The sequence below is a fragment of the Sycon ciliatum genome, chromosome 8, assembly GCF_964019385.1.
Source record: "Sycon ciliatum chromosome 8, ocSycCili1.1, whole genome shotgun sequence".
Taxonomy (NCBI): Eukaryota; Metazoa; Porifera; class Calcarea; order Leucosolenida; family Sycettidae; genus Sycon; species Sycon ciliatum.
The window spans coordinates 30,999,043-31,020,582 of NC_088650.1; the positions used below are offsets into that span (position 1 = coordinate 30,999,043).

The 21,540-nt window shown below is 49.9% G+C and overlaps 1 protein-coding gene and 1 non-coding gene across 2 annotated transcripts in view; one reads left to right on the forward strand and one right to left on the reverse strand.

Annotated features, from left to right (window-relative positions):
- LOC135822713 (JNK-interacting protein 3-like) overlaps positions 1 to 20,522 on the reverse strand; it is a gene marked incomplete at its 5' end in the record, with an annotated part of 25,279 nt that extends 4,757 nt beyond the window's left edge. The window contains 18 exon segments of the mRNA XM_065335537.1: positions 523 to 657; positions 1,551 to 1,682; positions 2,587 to 2,771; positions 3,335 to 3,479; positions 3,832 to 3,989; positions 4,216 to 4,338; positions 5,714 to 5,840; positions 11,980 to 12,158; positions 12,994 to 13,258; positions 13,648 to 13,758; positions 14,244 to 14,399; positions 14,803 to 14,874; positions 15,882 to 16,174; positions 16,822 to 16,971; positions 17,504 to 17,926; positions 18,303 to 18,439; positions 19,533 to 19,732; positions 20,391 to 20,522. Coding sequence (XP_065191609.1) covers positions 523 to 657; positions 1,551 to 1,682; positions 2,587 to 2,771; positions 3,335 to 3,479; positions 3,832 to 3,989; positions 4,216 to 4,338; positions 5,714 to 5,840; positions 11,980 to 12,158; positions 12,994 to 13,258; positions 13,648 to 13,758; positions 14,244 to 14,399; positions 14,803 to 14,874; positions 15,882 to 16,174; positions 16,822 to 16,971; positions 17,504 to 17,926; positions 18,303 to 18,439; positions 19,533 to 19,732; positions 20,391 to 20,522 — 3,123 coding nt within the window.
- On the forward strand, positions 1,294 to 1,366 carry Trnak-cuu (transfer RNA lysine (anticodon CUU)). The gene has a single exon. It is a non-coding gene; the product is annotated as a tRNA-Lys (tRNA).
- Positions 20,523 to 21,540: the final 1,018 nt, after the last annotated feature.

The following is a 21,540-nucleotide window of genomic DNA, read 5'->3' on the forward strand; positions in this document are numbered from 1 at the left end:
ATGAAGTCTATTCTTTCCAAGCTTTGGAGCCAATCCACACGGCAATCGGTGACAATGCAGGAATGCACTTCAGGCATCTACTGGGCTTGACTCTTCCGGGCTTCAGCACCTCAATGAGGATATCACGTGACGTCCTGTGTATGAAGGGCTAGTAGCTACAGGACGTGACAGACCAGCACCATGTTCTGTACAATGTGCACATGGCAGAGGGCAAGGGCTGATGGTCCTGAATTTGTGCTGTTTAAAAAAAATATCAATAGTGCGCAACCGGTGCTTTGGCCGAGTGATTGTGGCCTTTCCTGCAAATCACAAGGTCCCTAGTTCGAGACCCGCGTTGGCAGCAGGGAGCGTGTACTGTGCTAACAAATGCGGTGATGAATGCGTGAATCACTTTACATGCAATGAAGTGCGCCGACACCCACTGTAAACTGGGCACTCACTACTCGGAGTGAGGGTAACATGGGTGCAGCACACACACACACCCTTTACAATGCAGATGAACCACTCCCTTGACTAACTTACCACCAGTTCATGTGTGTCGATGTTCAGGACGACGACAGAGTTGCCCACACCGCACCATACCGCATCGTCCACCGCCAGGATTGTTGTGGCCGGTACCTTGCCTTCCCAGTCACCCATCGTGACAAACTTGCCAATCTACACACACATATGCAAAAGTCACACAGAATGCTGCGATCGACTTGCCAATCTACACACACACACATACACAAGTCACACAGAATGCTGCGATCGACTTGCCAATCTACACATGTGCAAAAATCACACAGAATGCTTCCCTTGCCTCCCCAGCCCATGGTGACAGACGTGACAATGTAGTAAATGTACACACATACTCGGACACAAGTCTTTTTACAAGTCGCATGGAATGCTGCAATATACTTACCTATCTACGCACGCACACACACACACACACACACACATACGTCACATAAAATGCTACTCTTGCAGGCACGGCAGAGCCAGTCTGCGTGATCCGGCTGTCGTGGGACCAACTTCATGATCACCAACGTGTCACTGTGTTTACTGCTGAGTGGGTCGTCTCTGTTTACTATGTCATCCACAACATTACAGCCGCATATGCTATCGGTACACCAAACAACATCTGCTTCCACCGGTCCTGTCTTGGGTTTGAAATCCTGAACTGTTGACTACAGTGTCTCCGAGGCACAACTGAGGCCGCTCTGAGAGGCTCCTCAGCCTAGGGGCTCAGTCAACCACCCGACGCTGGGCATACGAGGACAGGATATGCGTCACTGACAGTCCTGCCAAGCAGCCCGGCTAGCTCAGTCGGTAGAGCATGAGACTCTTAATCTCAGGGTCGTGGGTTCGAGCCCCACGTTGGGCGCTTTCTTTTTTTTCTTTGCAATTTCAACCAACATCACACTGACTTTCTAAAATAGAACACCAGCAACAGCAGCCAACGCCGTTTGGGCGCATCACTTTTTTTAGTCCTTTCGTCCAGAACAAGATGCCACATTCAACTGAGATAATGGTGTACTGGAAATCGTGTGTGCATCCTGGTCACTCACGTCAATGGTTTCATAGTTATCAAAGTCCCAGACTTGATCATCATCGCGGTGGAAGACCATGATGCTGCCGTTCTCCATCGACAGGAACACCTTCTGGCGTGTGTAGGTGATACTGAGCACAGAGGCATCCACCTGCAACAACAGCCATGACAGCAGCAGCCATACAGGGCATCATCACAACCATGACAGCAGCCATACAGGGCATCATCACAGCCATGACAGCAGCAGCCATACAGGGCATCATCACAACCATGACAGCAGCCATACAGGGCATCATCACAGCCATGACAGCAGCAGCCATACAGGGCATCATCACAACCATGACAGCAACCATACAGGGCATCATCACAACCATGACAGCAGCAACCATACAGGGTCACAGTATCATCCGCAACGAAATGGGGAACACATGCTAATGCTCTGCATGCTAGTCTGTCCGGCCATTATCAACATCTACAGATCACGATAGCACATCACATTTTTGTGTGCAAGGAACCCCAATTCTGAGTGCTGTGTAGGCTGCAGCAGCAGTACATGTACATGTATCACAATCGCAGCCATCTCCCTCTTCAAGTACTGTAGAACTCTGATGAGAAGTACCCCCACGCCGAACAGCAAAGCGTAGTACTCAGCATCCAAGGCACTTCTTATCCGAACACAATTCAATACGGAACAATACAACTGTGCCCCGGACAATGTCCGTACTAAGCAAACCCACCTCTCTGTATATTCCATTGTGCCATGGTTGGCTCTCACACTTCATCTCAACTGATAAATTGGCCGTCTTTTTGACGTGCCAGTAGATGTCTAAATAAATAGATAAAATATACTCAATCTGCGGACAGAACTGTTTCGTCCTTTGTGGACTCATCAGCGCAGCACAGAGAAAATGAGGCCGAACCTGATAAACCAGGCCCGAGCGTACTTTGCCAGAGTGCTCAAACTGACAAGTCAGCGAGCTAAACGTATATGTAAAATAAAATGATGTAAAATATAGGTCTTATCAGAGTATGTACTATGGTGAGCTCCACTATACCTTCATAGCAAACAGGCAGGATTGCCACGAGTTGACGGCCGAGTGCACGTACAGCGCTCCAAACTCCGCACCCAGCCACATGGTGGGCTGCTGCAGCTTGGGACGGTTGAGAATCTCCGACGGCACGTGCTTCTCTTGCGGTTTAGTGCTGAACGTCACACGACCACGGTCGGTCTCATCAGCATCTATCAGCAAAATTAAAACAGGAACCGAGAAAAGAGAAGAAATGGAAAATTTAATATCATTCCAGGGTAAGCTTATATTGTTCTAGGGTGAGTTACGTAGAGAGAAGGCATGAGTACTTGGGACTACTCCAACAGCATATTTGTTATCAATATCTACATGTACAGGGATATTAGGCACAGATTGCCACACCAGGTGGTACACTCATGCCTCTGTTTGCATCATACCAAAGGTCCGGACGACGGGTCCCACGTGCACCCAGCGGTATTTGCCGCAGTATCGAATTCATTCCGCTTGGTTGGAGCCTGGGGGGGGGGCAGGCGAAACTTGTATCCACGGGTGAGACCCACAGTGCCATTAGCAGTCCGTACAGAATATGAACATTTCATCTAAACTAAAAAGGGTCACACAGACAACACACTATCTAGGTTCTGCAGGTGCTGCAGTACCTACTCTAAAGCAGGCTACCAGGCAACACACAACCAATGCAATGCATATACTACCGCAACCATAATACAGGACTACGGCGACATCACCACACTATGACAACAGTGCCACCACTAACCTGCAGATGGATCCGACTCCTTGCCAGGATCAGGGTCAGGCGGTGCGTTGTCTTCTCCTTCGGGTGACGTCACTCGACTACTGCTTGCTGGACTGCGGGGGTCGCGCTCTGAACTGGATCTTGACGCAAAGTGAGCACTGTGAAGCTGTAGAGGGTGATGAACAACAACAACAACAACAACAACAACAACAACAACGAAAGACAAGAGCTGGCAAATAGGAAATGATTAGAAAGACCCATACACCCCACTAACGCTTTTTTCGTTTTTGGCAGGAATGGGGAGTTTCACCCTCCGATGAGAAGGCAGCATTACCTGTGCCCATGACAAAGTAAAATGAAAGAATACAACAACAGCGCAGGCTGTTGTGCACGGAAGCAGGGATTAGCAGGGGTTAGGATGAATGAATCCCACGGGGCAAGGCAACACAGAAGAGGAGATAAGCAGTAGCATTGCTGATCTGAACTGTGCCATGGACGGGAGCATAATGATGTCTTACCGACATCTCGTCTCCATCCACACCGCCGGGCACAGCTAGGTGAGAGGGAGAGTGTGCTGGACTCATGTTCATTCTCCACTTGTTAATCTCTGCCCGCGTTAGACTGCGACTCTCTGTACCACTGTCAGCTATGTGAACAAATCCACCGCCATCAATATCTGGTATGGAAATAAAGAAGGAAGGAAGGAGAGAGAGAGAGAGAGAGAGAGAGAGAGAGAGAGAGAGAGAGAGAGAGAGAGAGAGAGAGAGAGAGAGAGGAGGAGGAGAGAGAGAGCAGCACGCTTGGAGTAAGTCACCATGTCTTCACACTACCAAACAGCACGGAATCTGTATTCAGCAACATCAATGACGACTTCACCTCCTAGAGGTTGGACTAGGCCTCACCTGTTTCAATGCCTGGCACACACGCAGCGGCCAGGATCGGAGACGTACCGACAGGGAAACTGTGCAGCACTTCCTTTGGAGAGTTTGTGTCGACCACATCCACACGACTCAGCTCCGTAGTACCTGCAATGACAGCGTCCACATAGACACAATGCGTAATAGACACAGCAAGGTGGTGCACAGGGAGTTATCCCATAGGTAGGGCACGATTTGGGCGACTTCAGCCGATCAGCGGCCGTTCTGAGCGAAGAATATTCAGCAATATACCCCACTCGGTTCACGACATACCCCGCTCGGTTCACGACATACGCCACTCACGACATACGTCACTCGGTTCACGACATACCCCCCACTCGGTTCACGACATACCCCCCACTCGGTTCACGACATACCCCCCACTCGGTTCACGACAACCCCCCACTCGGTTCACGACATACCCCCCACTCGGTTCACGACATACCCCCCACTCGGCTCACGACATACCCCACTCGGTTCACGACATACCCCACTCAGTTCACATGGGTCACAACAAGAGTAAATAAGGGAGCTTTGGTTTTGGTCCCGGTCTAGATCTGGGAAAGTACCATGGGATAAAATAAACGGATTATATCATTCGTACTCTGTGTATACTGTGTCCCTCATTTCCCCCTCGTGCTAAGCACTCGTGAAATTATTAGGCGGTATACCCTCGAACTAACGGTATAATCCATACGTATTTATAATCAGAGTTAACATAACAATCACGCCACAGCTGTTTAACCCTTTACCATCCGACCAAATTTCCCCAGCAGTCCCAAATGCAATAATTTTCACCTTATTCTGAGAATATCTTCGGTTCTAATCAACCAATTTTCACAAACTTGGGCATTCTGGAAAGCTCTCCATGCGCTGCGTCCATTGAGCTCAAACAGGACACTACCAAGATCACATATCCAGCTCCAGGGAGCTTCAAATACACCCCATCGCTTGATATACGAGGAAATTCTCTCCTCGCCAGCCATTTCTCGCTCCTTCATCGTAAACAATCCACATTTTTTGCTTGAGTTTCTTTTCATGCTGCCCACGCACTCAAAGCATGCAAACGTGACTCAGCATGTCAGGAGAGGGGAAATTCCCCGCTCAAGGTCAGTCACTCGGAAAGAAATTCGACTTTTGCCGTGGCCGAAATGTCGAGCGGAATATCTTTGGAATGCGACATCGCAGCTCTTCATCGAATGATGCAATGGAAAGCTGAGCTCTTCGGCTTCTTCCTACATACTTAGTTATTTAAATTCCGACAAGAATCGATCGAGTTACGAATGTTATAGTGTATGCATGTCCATCGATCTCTAGAGATCGATTCAAGTACGCACGGATGGTAAAGGGTTAATGTGGCATTTTACTCACATAATCATGCTATTGAAATACACTAAAAGCGATCACCAGGTAAAATTTGTGTAGACATTCGGATTCAGCCCGCACTCTCCACGCTCCTCTCTTCACACACAGCGGTGCTTACCTACACACAGCCACACTAGAGAAGAGGGACAGACCATGTCGGACGGTGACAGAGACGGGTTGCTCTGCGGCGTACAACACACCGCCGCAGCGCTGAAGACTTTGTTGGCCGCCTGCAGGTACTGCTCCTGTGTGTATGCACGGAAGACGCAACACCAGATTAACACCACTGTGATGAGACGACGGGACAACATATCGCCAGTGTTAGACACTGTGAGTGGTTGAGAGAGAGAGAGAGAGAGAGAGAGAGAGAGAGAGAGAGAGAGAGAGAGAGAGAGAGAGAGAGAGAGAGAGAGAGAGAGAGAGAGAGAGAGAGAGAGAGAGAGAGAGAGAGAGAGAGAGAGTCTGAGAGAGTCGGGGAGAGCCGGGGAGAGAGAGAGAGCGAGAGAGAGAGAGAGAGAGAGAACCAGTATTGAGAATACCAGGCTAGGAAAGAGAGGACAGCGGTGGAACTCATGGATATATAGGTGGTGTCTCTGACACCGTACAGTGCAAATATAGCTCTACAACTTTGAGTGGAACTAGCATGAGTTTTACCTCACTACTTCTACACGTACATGTCTTGTGTGATCCTCACTATTTGCCAGCGAGGTTCCCGAGGTGTGAAATCAACAAGGCCGGTGTAGAAGCAACCGGGAGCATAGGGATACACTATTGCTGGCTGGTAAGTCACACTTGGATTAGTGAGAGTCACACGTCGTCATCACTTGGTCACACACACACACACCACATCACTTGGTCACACACACACACCACATCACTTGGTCACACACGCACACACCACATCACTTGGTCACACACGCACACACCACATCACTTGGTCACGCACGCACACACCACATCACTTGGTCACACGCACACACCACATCACTTGGTCACACGCACACACCACATCACTTGGTCACACGCACACACCACATCACTTGGTCACACGCACACACTGTAGACATCTATTCAGTCACTCACAAGACAGCCATTGTGCTAAACAGATCTTCTTTAGTTCTCTATCAGAAGTGCGCCATGTCATCTCTCTCGTGCTATACATAAAGCGGTACAAGCACGGCATGCCTGCACGTGCGTACATAGTACTACATACAACTGCATGTACGATATCTACATTACCCCCCTTCCCTCAAAAAGAAAAAAAAAAAGAAGAAAGAGAAAAAAGGAAAACTAAAACAAACAAAAAAACACTTGCATCCGTATCCTGCAGCTTGCAGAGGAATGTACGTACATGTGTTGGAGTAAAAGAGAGACGGGAAGTGTTGCAACTATTAGAAATAATCTGACTCAAAACTTGAGGCAAAAACACCATGAGTTTGAGTTACAATGCAAACTCGACCAATAAGGGGAAAAAATAAAGAAAAATCTAAATATTCACAAGGTAGTTAGAAGATTCTAAACAACGCCAATCTGGTTAGAAGATTCTAAACAACGCCAATCTGGTAGCGATTGAAGCCACTCATTTGGTAATGCATGACTCGACGACTCAGATGTCAGCTTCACGTGCTTTCTCTGTAAGCTTGATCTGACGGCCAGCTCTGGTCTGTACGCCCTCACGGAATACACTTGGACGAGAAGTTGGCGGTGACAGTGACATACAGGCCGGTGTTGCAGGTGATGCTGTCGTCTCCGGTGAAGCTGCAGGAGACAACGGCAATGTGAGCGCAGTTACCGGAGCTTCGGGCCTGGATGTTGCGCTGCTCGCTGACGGAAGGCTTGTTGGGTCGGACACTGGCAGTGCTGGAGCACACACTGGCTCTGGCACATGCTCCCTCTCTGACTGTGCCGGAGGTTCACTCATGGGTGCTTTCTCCGCTGCTGCTGCTGCTGGTGCTACAAACTCGGTAACATGCTGACGGTTCCGGAGCAGTATGCGTGACCCATCAGTGACCCCAACCTGACGACCATACTGCTCTACTACCTTCCATTCTTTTCGAGGGTCGCTGTACCCATCATGGAGCACTACCCGCGTACCTGATGGCAAATGGGGTAACTTGCGGACACCTCGGCGCGAGTCATGACCTTCAACCATTGCTGCTTTCGCCTTGATCTGCTCAGATGGGTTGACGATCTGTGGGGTGATGGATGCTGGAACCCGTGTCCGAATGACTCTGCTGAACAACGCTTCGCTCGGCGATGTACCTAGCATCCGGTGCCGCGAATTGCGAATGTCGAACAAGACTTGAGTGATGCGGCGGTGTAGCGGTAGATGAGGTCTCAGGCTGGCAACTCGTTCTTTCACCAGACGATGTAGTCGCTCCACCATACCGTTAGAGCGGGCATACCGGGGGCTAGACTTGCAATGCTCAACACCCAACTGAGCGAGAAACTTGGACATCTCAGTGGATGCAAACTGTGGGCCCCAATCCGAGACGAGTGTTGAAGGCAGACCAAACCGTGCGAACAACTCCATCAGCTTGTCGATCACACCCGTTGTCGTAGTATTGGACAGTGGTAGAAGCTCTGGCCAGCGGGAACCATAATCAATAGCAGACAGGAACGTGGCTCCCTCAATGGTAACAAGGTCAATGGCCAGTTTCTGCCAGACACCTTCTATCTCTGTAGGGAGGAGCTGTTGCGCTGGATTGGAGCGTTTACGCCAGCATTCAGAGCATTTCTCTGCAAACAGATTGGCATCCTTCATGAGACCTGGCCACCAAACCCGTTCGCGAAGGGTATCCCGGAATGCATCGATGCCTGGATGACCTTCATGTGCTAGTCGCAGCACCGCTGGGCGGAGCTCTTCTGGAATGACGTAGCGATTGTCTAGCATGACAATCCCTTCAATGACTGTCAGCTGATGGCGTAGCAGGAAGTAAGGCTCTTCCGTTTGGATGCACCCTGACCAAACTGATGTGCCCACTCTTTGTCGGACGCTGCTCAGTGTCGGATCAGAGTCCGTGGCCTGGCGAATATCCTTGGAACGAACCGGACAAGCCTCGAGAATGAGACTAACGAATTCCGCCATTGAACGTGCCTCTGCAGGTGAAGCTGTGCGATCAGGTAGAGGAGCTCGAGAGAGGGTGTCAGCACAAACCATCTGCTGGCCAGGGACGAACACCAAGCTGTAGCGATAGGGCATCAATGCGACCAGCCATCTCTGAAGCCTCGGTGGCACTTCGTCGAACGGCTTCTGGACGATAGAAATAAGCGGCTTGTGATCCGTAAACACTTGCACTTCTCGGCCTAGTACATACTGCCGAAAGCGAGTCAGGCCGAATACCACTCCCAGCATCTCTCGTTCCAGCTGAGAATAGCGTGACTCAACATCTGATAGAGAGCGACTGGCACATGTCACTGGTACCCAACAGCCACTGGTATTCTTCTGCCACAGGACTGCTCCCAAACCGTCTGGCGATGCATCACAGCTGATAGCAGTAGGGACGTCTAATGCTGGTTGAAAGAATGCCAACGCTTGCAAAGCTGACGCTATACCAGCCTTTGCTGAGGTGAATGCCTGCAGGACTTCATCATCCACACTGAAGGGATCACGCTTTGCTAGCCTGCGCAGAGAAGCCGTGATCTGGGCCAAGTTCGGAATGAACTTTCCAAGGTACGTAGCCATCCCCAGGAACCGTCGCACATCAGAGATAGATTTCGGAGGGGCCAGCTCCTGGATGGCTTGTAACTTGTCATCATCTGGGGACAAGCCGGTCGCACTTAGCCAATGTCCCAGATACTTCACACGGTCCTGGTTCAGTCGGCACTTGGTCCAGTTGAGTTGGAGGTTAGCTGCTCGCAGTCGCTGCTTGACTGCTTCTAGCCGTGCATCGTGTTCTGCTTGATTGGAGCCAAACACTAGGATGTCGTCGATGTAGACGATGACTCCTGGCAGGCCTTCCAGAATGTCGGACACCACTCGCTGGAAAATCTCAGGCGCACATGCGATACCGAAAGGTAAACGCTTGAAACGGAACAGGCCACAGTGCGATGAGAAAGTCGTTAGAGGCCTTGCTTCTTCTGACAAGAGTAGCTGATGGAATCCAGATTCCGCATCCAGAACTGAGAAGACCCCTGCGCCATCAAGCTGAGCTGTGATCTCGTCAACGGTTGGAAGAACGTTGCGCTCACGTGTAACTCTCTTGTTCAGTTCTCTGTAGTCCACGCATAGTCGCAATGCTCCATTCGGTTTGCGGACTGGAACAAGTGGTGACACCCACGGCGTGGCTTCCTTGACGGGTTCAATGATATCCAACTTGGTCAGCCGTTTCAGCTCGGTCTCGATGTCAGCCCGGATACTGAAAGCTGGGCGTCGTGGTGGCTGGGCTAGAGGCTTTGAACCGTCTTCCAGAGAGATTTCGATGGGTGACACGTTCACCACGTTTGCTTGTGACAGGAGGTTCAGCTCCTTGATGACATCCTGTCCGAAGAGAACGGAGTGCTGACTGGCTGCTACCACGAAACAACTGCACTTCACGTTCTTGCCACCATGTGAAATGTGGACGTCAGCCATGCCCAAAGTCTCTACGACACCGCCATTGTACGCTTTCAGCAAGCGGTCACTCTTGCGCGTGGGCTTGATCACATCATCAGTGAGGATCGTCCGAGTTGCACCTGTGTCTAACAGTCCAGTGCACAGCTCACCATTGACTTTGAGTGTAGTCTGGAATGTCTTGTCGCCAGCGAGTGCATAGCTACTGACGGCGAAAGCGGAGTCGTACATGCGACTTGCATGCTCATATTCATCAGGCTCATCCTCTACTGGCCGGGCTCTTTCTTCGTGTCTTTCCACTTTGTTTGACATGCAGACCGCTGCAAAATGCCCTCGCTTGCCACACTTGTTGCAGGTGACGTTGGCCGCAGGACAGTTACGCATGCCTGGTTTGTGACTACGTCCGCAGTATTTGCACTTCTTTCCCTCTGATCCAGAACCAGCTGCAGAGACAGCTTGCACACGCTGGATGGGCACGGGGAACACAGGCGGTGCGTCACTAGCTCTGGTACTATCGTACAGTTTACTGTCAGTAATCGACGCTTCCAACGCCACTGACTTGGTGACGGCGTCGTTCAGGGTCAGCTTCGACTGTTTCAGCAGCTCCTTTCGAAGCTCAACAGAACGCAGGCCCACGATCAGCTGGTCGCGAATTTGGCAGTTGACAATGGTATCCACAGAAGTGGAGCTGAATTCGCAAACATCTGCCTTTTCTCTCAGCCGCCCAACGAACGAAGTCACCGACTCGCCCTCCATTTGGCGGAGTTGGCGGAATTTGTGACGTTCAGACGTGACATTTGTTGACGGTCGAAAGTGTGCCAACAATGCGTCCGTCAAGGCTTGGTACTCATCTCCAGGTGAGCCATCTTGTGTCTGCTCCACCGTGACAACCAGACCTTTCACAATGCGCCTCACTGCTAATCCAGCCAGATTCAAGAACAAGCGTTTCTTGTCAGCTGCTGCCGTCACTTCACTGATTGAAAGGAAATCATTTATGTCCTCGAGCCAGAGTTCAAAATCAGCACCGACGTTGCTCGCAGCATAGTCAGGAATAAATTCCTTGGGCGTCCTGCCCTTTGTCATTTTCGTTCACTGCGCCAATGTAGACATCTATTCAGTCACTCACAAGACAGCCATTGTGCTAAACAGATCTTCTTTAGTTCTCTATCAGAAGTGCGCCATGTCATCTCTCTCGTGCTATACATAAAGCGGTACAAGCACGGCATGCCTGCACGTGCGTACATAGTACTACATACAACTGCATGTACGATATCTACACACACCACATCACTTGGTCACACACACACACCACATCACTTGGTCACACGCACACACCACATCACTTGGTCACACACACACACCACATCACTTGGTCACACACACACACACCACATCACTTGGTCACACACACACACACCACATCACTTGGTCACACACACACACCACATCACTTGGTCACACACACACACCACATCACTTGGTCACGGCACAGTGTAGATCTACATGACACATATTAGGAGCTACTGGACAGTCTTAGACTCTTTACACCACATAGCACCAGCCAGTAGAAAGTGACCAATAATGTGTATGAGCCAAGTACAGGGATGATTTGGGTGCAGGGCTATGGGCTTTTTACGTAGCCATAGTACAGGCAAGCAACATTGCAGGGTGCATAGCGCTAGTTTAGTACTGAAGTCATGAGTACGAACTCTACTGATTCGCACTATTTGCACTATTCACACTGTTTTCACTGGCTTTCACTACTGGCACTGCTTTCACTGGCTTGCACACTGTGGGTATAGCACTGTGGCGCTGTAGGAGCTGATTCTCACCTGCTCTTCAGACGCCACCATGGGACTGGAGTGTGTCAGCACGGGCACTGTGCTGAGGGAAGACTGGGCGGACATAGCCTGAAACGTGCTAGCGCCACCGTCGTGCGAAGCATCCGGCGATGTCACTGGCCTCATGTCGGCCGGCAAACTCCAGCCGTACGCATCGAAACGTGACTCATCTGCACAAGTACACACATGCAGAGGGTTTGTTTCAACCGTCAGATACAGAAATACTCTCAGAGTACAATGGCCGTAAGGCTAGGGGTATAATTATTCCTTCAAAGCCTGTGCCAGCCGTCCATGCTCACTGCCCTCATAAAGCAGCTCATCTTGTCGGCTTCCCAGAGCAGGAATCCATTGAATGCTGCCTCTTCTAGACAGATTATACTAGGTTTTGCTCTGGGAGCAGATCTGCCATCACCAGCCGCAAGCCTGGTCCATGGATCACCCCGAAGAGAGTGCACGGAATCAGTCCTCGTAATCCCCCCCCCCATGGATCAGCCCCAAGAGTGCACGGACTCAGCCCTACTCGTAAAACACGTGTAGTATGTTGTCTGGTGATCGCCTGGTACGTGACACTCAGAGTTACAACACACTCTTCATCCTCTTCTTCTTCATGTTGCGAAGTACAGTAAAACCTGTAACTAAAGACCACCGTGACTAGCGACCAGCCTGGTACTGCAGACCACTTCACCAGGCACGGATGGTCTCGCATTCATTATGGTTGTGCGGTGCAAACCTCTAACTAAGGACCACCTGCCACTAAAGACCGCTCTTTCTCTGGCCCCAAGGGGTGGTCCTTAGTCGCAGGTTTTACTGTATGAGCTCTGCCCTTGGGCATCGAGCACTCTATTTCGAACAGCCTGGAACCCGAAGCCTGAAACCTTTCTGATTTATGCCTGTAGTCTTACAACGCAGGTGTCATAACACATGTGTAGAATCCTCTGTAGGTACAAATGAAACTCTATAAACCTAGGTTGTCCAAAATCACACACAGGTTTTTGGGATACCTACCGAATGTGAGCGACTGCGCTTCCTCCATCGGTGTCTCCGCAGCAGTGGCAACATCCTGTCCCTGTTCGATGCTCTCCAGGCGCATACCGTCGCCTGTCGGGACGGGTGTTGTCTCGGAGCGTTTGCGAGTAGTGGGACTCTTCTTCGTGAACATGGATACGATCGTCTTCCACAAGCTGGTTTTGCCCTTCTTAGGGGATGGCTTCTTCTCATCCAGTTGTTTACGCAGCAGCTCAAGCTCCTCCTTGATCGCCAGGAATTTCTCCTGCAGCCATAGTATCGATTGTGGACAGCAAAGAACACAAGGACATGGCGAATACGCCACTGAGTTCTCCTCGGTATCGTTCATTGCTGAAAGCATGCTGGATGACCGGGCATTTGGCGTACTTTGTGATCTAGATTATTGCAGTAAAGCGCGGCTCAACACATGTCATGTGCAGCATTACAACAGGCATACCGCAGCCATGATGCAGCTAAGTCGGAGTCTTGCACCGAATCACCCATGCATTGCACGGGCACGGACATACAGGATAAGCCCAGGATATGTGCTGCACTATGCAGGTTAGTTATGAGATATACACATCTGTTGACACTATCAACTGCAGTCAAGACTGCTGCTACATGTAGTCCTGTAATCAATGAGCACTCACTCACCTTCAAGTCGTTGCGCTCTCTCACCACGCGTCCCATCTCGGCGCGCGTAAAGCGACGTCCCTTCTCTCGGTTAACACGCCAGTCCTCGTCTGCACCGGGGAACAGAGGCTCCTGGGTACAGCAACACCGTAGCACAGACCGCCAGAAGGCAACAATTCAAATAAGTTCTTTCAAAGATGTTTCTACAACTACACCACACGCAGGAGCAGATAGTTGGTTTTCATCGGAAATGGGGATCACTTTCTAAATTTCACAGATGGGGATTCCCCTTCACTCCATATGTAGTAAGTGCAATGACAAGGATGGCTCAGCAGCAGCAGCAAAGGAATAGGGTGTGTTCAGCTGGGGTGCTTGAGGAATAGGGTGTGTTCAGGTGGGGTGCTTGAGGAATAGGGTGTGTTCAGGTGGGGTGCTTGAGGAATAGGGTGTGTTCAGGTGGGGTGCTTGAGGAATAGGGTGTGTTCAGGTGGGGTGCTTGAGGAATAGGGTGTGTTCAGGTGGGTTGCTTGAGGTGTGTTCAGGTGGGTTGCTTGAGGAATAGGGTGTGTTCAGCTGGGGTGCTTGAGGAATAGGGTGTGTTCAGCTGGGGTGCTTACGTCGCTGCTGCTGTCCTTGCGTTGCATTGCTTCTTCCAGCTTGTTGTCCTTCTCGCGCATGGTCTCCTCCAGGGCGGAGATCTTCTGATGCAGCTCTGCACGCTGCTTCTCAATGGAGTCCGTGTGTTGTTGCAAGATCTCTTGCTCAGTGGCAAGCTGCACGTAGCCAAAACAGCGTAGAACAATGCCAAGACAGGAGATAGAACGGACGGTCAGCATGCAAAGCACTATAGTCTGGTAAGTCAGAGAGTGGGTAATCAGGATGCATACATGTGTGCACATGCACACACACACACACACACACACACACGTAAACACACATGCACATGCACGCACACACACACACACACACACACACACACACACACACACACACAGAGCAACACTGACACAGATCCGAGCAAGAGCACTGCAACGTGGAAGCAACCAAGACGTGGCCGCTGTTCTAATACCTGCACGGGACTGATAGCAATGGATAAGCAGTACTCCTGTAGTAACTGTTAGGTTTTGAATGGAAAGCCTGAAGTACAATTTACGCCTTCAACAATGCAAGTATTACCTCCTGGATCTTGGCATCGCGCTCCGTGAGTACCGACTCCAGTTCATTCTTCTTCACGTCCAGGTCATGAATCTGGCAAAGAACACAAAGCGAATAGACGTTCATCGTGAGGCACACATACAAGTTCCTGCACTGTCTACTTCATACACAACAGGTGTATGTCTCTCTGTCTAGAACAGTATGGTTAGTCCAGGCAGGTGTAGTGCAGAATGGAAGCCTGGACCACTCGCGGGCAAGTAAGGCCATCATTTTTTATATCTATGTTTCGCGTCAGTTCAACTTCCAGAATCATATGCGAGAGGTGGAAAAAAATAAAAAATTGCAAAATAATAAAAAAAGGCTCATCAGGTATAGCACTGTACATAGCACAATACCTTGTGCATGGTGTACATTCGAAAGAAAAATCCTACTGTACATCCAAGCACAACATCTGGGTTATCAGCGTGAGTAAATATTCACTTTGGACAGAGGAGGCAACCGTTGGTGCCCATGCTTCGCTGGATTATTGTACTCAGACTTCAGCAGCGGTGCAAAGAGGTCCGGAACGACGCATCCTCTCAGCTTGAGGCGATCGATGCGGTCTGGTGTAAGCTCAAAGAATACTGCTCGCAGATGCCGAACAAACGATTTACCAACGCTGGCCTCGAGGCCATTTCTGAATCCCAGCTTCGCCGTATGCACCCAGTCGGCACTGAATCAGTGATGATTCGCACCATCGTACACTCACTGTGCATGTTCGATATATTTTATTTTTTTCCGAAAAAAGGCAAAACATATGCGTGCGGACGACGCGAAACATAGATATAAAAAATGATGGCCTAAAACAATTGAAACCGATCACATGTTTTTAGAACTCAGATGGTAAGCCAAGGAAAGCATTGTAATACAATTGTATTATTGTAAATTGTAATTGTAATTGTGCCCACATTTTTCCATGTTACAATTTATCCCATGTTAGCCAATGAATACTAGTACTTTCACAGCTGTAGACGCTAATAATAAAAAATAAATAAAAAGTAGTGTGCTGTGCATACATGTATGTCCTGTGCCGGTTGAAGTCCCTATCAGTAATCACCTACCTGCCTGACCAAGTTCTCACTATCCATGACCGTGATGTCAGCACCGGGGTCAATATCCAGCAGCGAGCCTTCTTCGGTGACGAACTGGCCCAGCTCTTGGCTGAACGATTGGTCATTCGCCGCCTGTCCGTCATCACCGCTACTAGCGCTGCCACGCATTTGAGCCTGGATGAGCCTCTCATATTCAAGCTCGTCGTCTTCGTCGTGTGATCGAGCCGTCAGCTCGGTGCTCCCCGTCAGCGAATCGTAGCCGCTGGAAGCCCTGGCAACGACGCTCTCTGCTGTGATGGGCTCTGTGCACGTGGAAGGATTGCGGTGAAAACCAACGCGAGCTGAGAGCACATGTGTGTTCTAATCATGCCTACGGGTCTTGGCATGAGTTGTTATGCCATGGTATGGGTATGTACCGAGCATACGATACAACACTTCATCCGGTGCATGTTAGATCAGAGTTTCCGTGCTTGGTACTAGGTTAGTACACGGAATTCACAGCAGTTGTTGACTGTGTCTAGTGCCCTACATGTGAGCGATGGAAGGTTAGTAGCAGTAATCCAACTGGACCTTGCACGTGTCACAGACGCCTCCTCATCAACTGTTATTATATATAAGCTGTGTGTGTGCGTGTTTGTGTGTGTGTTCATGTGTGTGTGTGTGTACATGTGTGTGTGTGTGTGTGTGCGGGTGTGTGTGTGTGGGTGCATGTGTGTGTGTGGGTGTGCGTGCATGCGTGTGTGTGGGTGTGTATGTGTGTGTGTGTGTGTGCGCGTGTGCGTGCATGTGTGGGTGTGGGTGTGTGGGTGCGCACGTGTGTGTGTGTGTGTGTGTGTGTGTGTGTGCACATGTGGTATTCTGTACTAGAATGCATGTAGTAGTAGCAGTAATACTACTAGTATCTGCTAGAATGCACCACACTCATCAGAGTACTCTTGTTCTTGCTCACCATCTTCCAGGCCGTGCTCATCTGATGCCGGTGCAAACCGTACATGTGCTGCCTCATCACCGACTGGTGTTATGTCCTGTTCTGATGCTAGCGATCGGTCGGCAGTCGGCGTTTCCGGCTCATCGGGCTCCGCCGAGCTCGCTCTCTCGGCTGCGATATAAAGAAGGGGATGAGAAGAGTTGCAGCAAAGACTACAGTTGAGTTATAACATGCAGCGTTACATCATACCAAGCCATTGCTCATCACTCTGTTGGTGTACTGAAGTAATTGAACTATTGGTGATCGATAGTTCAGTAACATATGCATACACACCCACGTCACAACGGCTGACTTTCAAATCTCCCACCGGCCACGCTGAGCAAGACAGGGTTTGCTGCACACATACAGCATAATCCACTTGATCCATGGACAGGGCTGTTTCCTCCTTTATGCACTTATCACTACCATACAGTGGAGATTCACAGTGCAGCAGAGGTAGACAGTACAGAAGATGCCTTCCACTGCCCGGCACAAGAGTGCTCGATACCCACCCGGCCAAAGCACTATCACACAAGAGAAGGTGGAACAGCGTTTGCCAGTGAGTGAGTATGGCGTTGCATGACACACTGCTCCACCATCTCTTGTGTGTACTCTTGTGTGTACATGTAGAGCAGAGAGATAGACTATAAGCAGTGCAACTTACGTTCTTCTTTCACTGATGTTATCCGAGTATTGGCTTGCTCCAACTCCATCTTCACCGACGACAGCATGCTGCTATCGCCCTCCTGCAGTGCCAGGCCCTGCACACCACGGCCTTCTTGGCCGCTTCTCATCGGCGACGAGGAGGCAACCGGATGAAACACTCCCTTCCTGGCTGGCACCGTGCGACTAGTCACCGCGTGTGCCGACGCCATTTCGTCCGTGAATGCCGACTCGTTGCGGTGTCCTCCCTTTGCCGCTTGGCGCACCGGGATAGCGGACATGTACGATGCACCCGTCGCCTCCAGGGGAGTCGGGGAGTTCATGACGGGAAGAGAGGTACGTCGGCTCAGTGTGCTGGCGGGAAGGGACTGTGCCATTTCTACTTCCTCGCCTATCACTGATGGTGGTACAGGCGATTCGGAGACTGCACAGGCATACAGACAATACCATTGTGTTAGTACACGGCACATCCGACTGTCCTGCTAGTATTACTAGCAGGGAGGAGACAGTCACACACATATCAAGACCACTTCTCCAGCATGATCGCCCGTGTGTGGAACTCAGAGATACAACATCTAGCTTGTCCCATCCTTTCCACAGGGTCTCACCCACCAGCATATGGGTATAATTATACACACAGTGTCAGTGAACAGCTTGGTTTCGAAACACATCAACACTCAAACAAACATTCTCTCATTAGAATCTTGGAGAACCGAAATATATTGTCTGCAAATCATGCAGGGCCTACTGGGCTGAGAGAGGGGGTGGTCCAAGATTACGATGTAAGTACATGTACGTACAAGTGCTGGTACTTGTCCGGCGCGAGAAGGCACGCTTTTCGCGCTGCATGGTCAGCTGCAGCGCATGGTTGACCCGCGTGTACTTGCTTCGCAGCTCTGTCTGGTCGGCCCTCAGTTGAACCAGCTTGTCCTCAGACCTGCGGCAGTAATAAGACCACACCACCCGTACCAACAACCCAGTCACCATATCAGTAGCCAGAAAAGCAACCAAACCTCAGCGGTAGCAGCAGCAGCGGCGGACACTAAAACCTCTAGAAGCTCCAGAGACAGCCGTAGCTCCACCGACAGCAAGCAGGCCGGGGCCACCTGTACAGCGGGTACGGCCATGATGGTACCGGTAAACGTAAATACCAATATCAACGCTCGTGGACTATCACACTACCACCTAACAAACACATCAGTAGAAGTATTGAAACAGCAGACAGCAACCAGTAAACGTACCAGCACGTGTACGCTACTGCAGTGATGCTCAGTGAAATCCGACCGAGCTAGTCAATGGACCACTTTCCATTTATACAGATCCACGAAATCCCGTAGAATCCCGTAGACCCGGAAGGGTGTTGAATGTGTGCTATGCATGCGCATTTGACCAATTTTCGTGTCATAATTCAATGACCAGCAATCACTTTTCCAGCTTCTTCACTTTGGTTAGAACTAATGACTAGCTAGATCTTTGTCAGAAAAAGGTTTTCGTATGAAATGCCTTCAGGGCCCATTTCTTAGTGGAAATAGCAGAAAACACAATAGGGTCCTGCACATTCAACACCCTTCCAGGTCTACGGGATTCTACGGGATTTCGTGGATCTGCACAAATGGCAAGTGGTCCATTCTGCGCCCTGCAACTTTTCACAGTGCAGTGTTGACAGGTCTAGGACTGCAAACTTGAAAGCACCCGAGGTGTACTGGACTCATTAGATCGGATTTCAATGAGCAGGACTGTACTATTTTCACCTCTGCAATACGGATTTACACGTATAACATAGCACACAACCTCACACACAGCAGCAGATAAGGTGGGTATTGCAGACAGCAGCACATCAGACCCCAGCCATGTGCATTCCTGATAAGGTGGGTATTGCAGACAGCAGCACATCAGACCCCAGCCATGTGCATTCCTGAGACCTTGGGTATTGCAGACAGCAGCACATCAGACCCCAACCATGTGCATTCCTGATAAGGTGGGTATTGCAGACAGCAGCACATCAAGCCCCAACCATGTGCATTCCTGACCTTTTCATCTGATCCTTCGTGGTGGTGAGTTGCTTTTGAAGGCGTCGGTTGTTCTGCCTGAGCATGTCCAGCTCATCACCGTATTCGCGCCGTTCTGACTCAACTGCGTCCTCAGCTTCCAACCGTTTCTGCTGCTCCTCGCGACGATGCTTGCGTTCACGTTCGAACTGAGCGTGGAGTTGCTCGTTGTCCTCAGCAATCTGCAGGGTGGGCAATGCCACGCGGAGAAAGAACAAATACTTATTTGCCTACTTTTCGACACCCTCATCTGATGAATCCTTGCACAGTGTTGTGCTTTTGAAGGCATTCGCATACCCCCCCCCCCCCCCACACACACACACACGGTGAGTGCGTTCGATTATGCACACGAATCGATTCACGAATCTATTCATGAATCGATTCGCGCTATTCACATCACCCCATGTGAATAGGGTGAATGGATTCCGAATCGATTCGAGGGTCATGACATGAAAATCAAATGACTTGAATGCATGCGAATGGATTCATGAATCGATTCAAGTGCATAATCGAACGCAGCCACTGCGTAGCAGCACAGCATTCTCTCCCCTCCCACCACCCCCCCCCCCCCCCCCCGGATATTCTTAAAAGGTACAAATGTTACGTCTACCCGTGCCTCACTAGCACAAAGTCGGACCAGGCATATACATAATTTATTATCATGTACATTGCGACACCTCTATAGCTAGCAATGAGTCCTGACAGCAGAATTGACAACAACTCTAACTGCGAACATTCGGGACAGAATTCTCCTGATGGCAGAAGTGTAGAATGAGAGCCTGGAGAGCCGTCAGCTAAGGGCGGTTCTACTATCCACCAAGAGAAACAGCCCGCTCCTACCTCATCGAGCACACTCTGCGTTTGGTTCAAATCGCGCAAGGCTCCATCCAGCGACTGCAGCATGCTGACAAGGATTGGCAGAATGCCAGACACGGATGATTCGTCGTAAGATTCCACCAGAACGGAAAGCTCCTGCGTACATCACAACAATAACAACATAAAGTTGCCAATGAGAGTCATCCATTTCAGGCAAGTCCAACAATGTTTTTTTCGGTTACTGTATATAATGTTCTGAGCAGCACACTGTCTATGATATCGAAAAAAAATACTGTAAGAATCGGTTTGGTGCCTGCATCAGTGTTTGCTCAGTGTGGAGATAGCCAATATTTTCCCTGCAAACATCATTGATTCTTTGTTGCCATCTTCCATAGGTCCGTCAAATAGTAGTAGTAGGTTTTTCATTTGACCCGACGAGACCACACGACGCTTGCAGACCACAGCACGAACAGTTCACCAGCCACACTCCACAAAAGCAAGTAGTATTACTCCTGACAAGTCTTGTTTTGTTCCATAAGATAGCGTTTCGTGGAGTGTGGCTGGTGAACTGTTCGTGCTGTGATCTGCAAGCGTCTTGTGGTCTCGTCGGGTCAAATGAAAAACCTATTACTCCTATTCGACGGACCTATGGAAGATGGCAACAAAGAATTATGACTTCTCCTGGACCAGGAAACCTGCCATTGATCAGAGGAAGGATGTGATCTACTGCTCGGGTTATAGCGTTAGACGCCAACCCTGCAGTCAAGATCTAGATGGACACGTCGCCTCAGCAGCCCACAGTTCTACGTCACACTCAGCAGCCTTCCTTTCACCTACCGTTGGCTGAATTTCAAGCATCGAGGTTCGTTAAGTATTTGTCTTGTGCAGTTAGCAATCTTCAGATGTGACGTTAGACGTCCGTGATGACTTGTTGGCTTTCACTTGGCGTCTACTTTTTCACCCATCTTTGTCACCACCTCAGTACTCTTGGTGACGTGTAAACTACCGCAACCTATTCCTGTGTACCTCTCCTTCTCATTGTGATTGATTTAGCACTTGTGATAGTTACGTCTGGTAGGGTTCATAACACCTCCATTCTGTACTATTCCTTTTTGTGTTGATTTGTCACATATGTGATTTAGTTGAGTGTTTACATCTTGAGCCGGTATCTTCT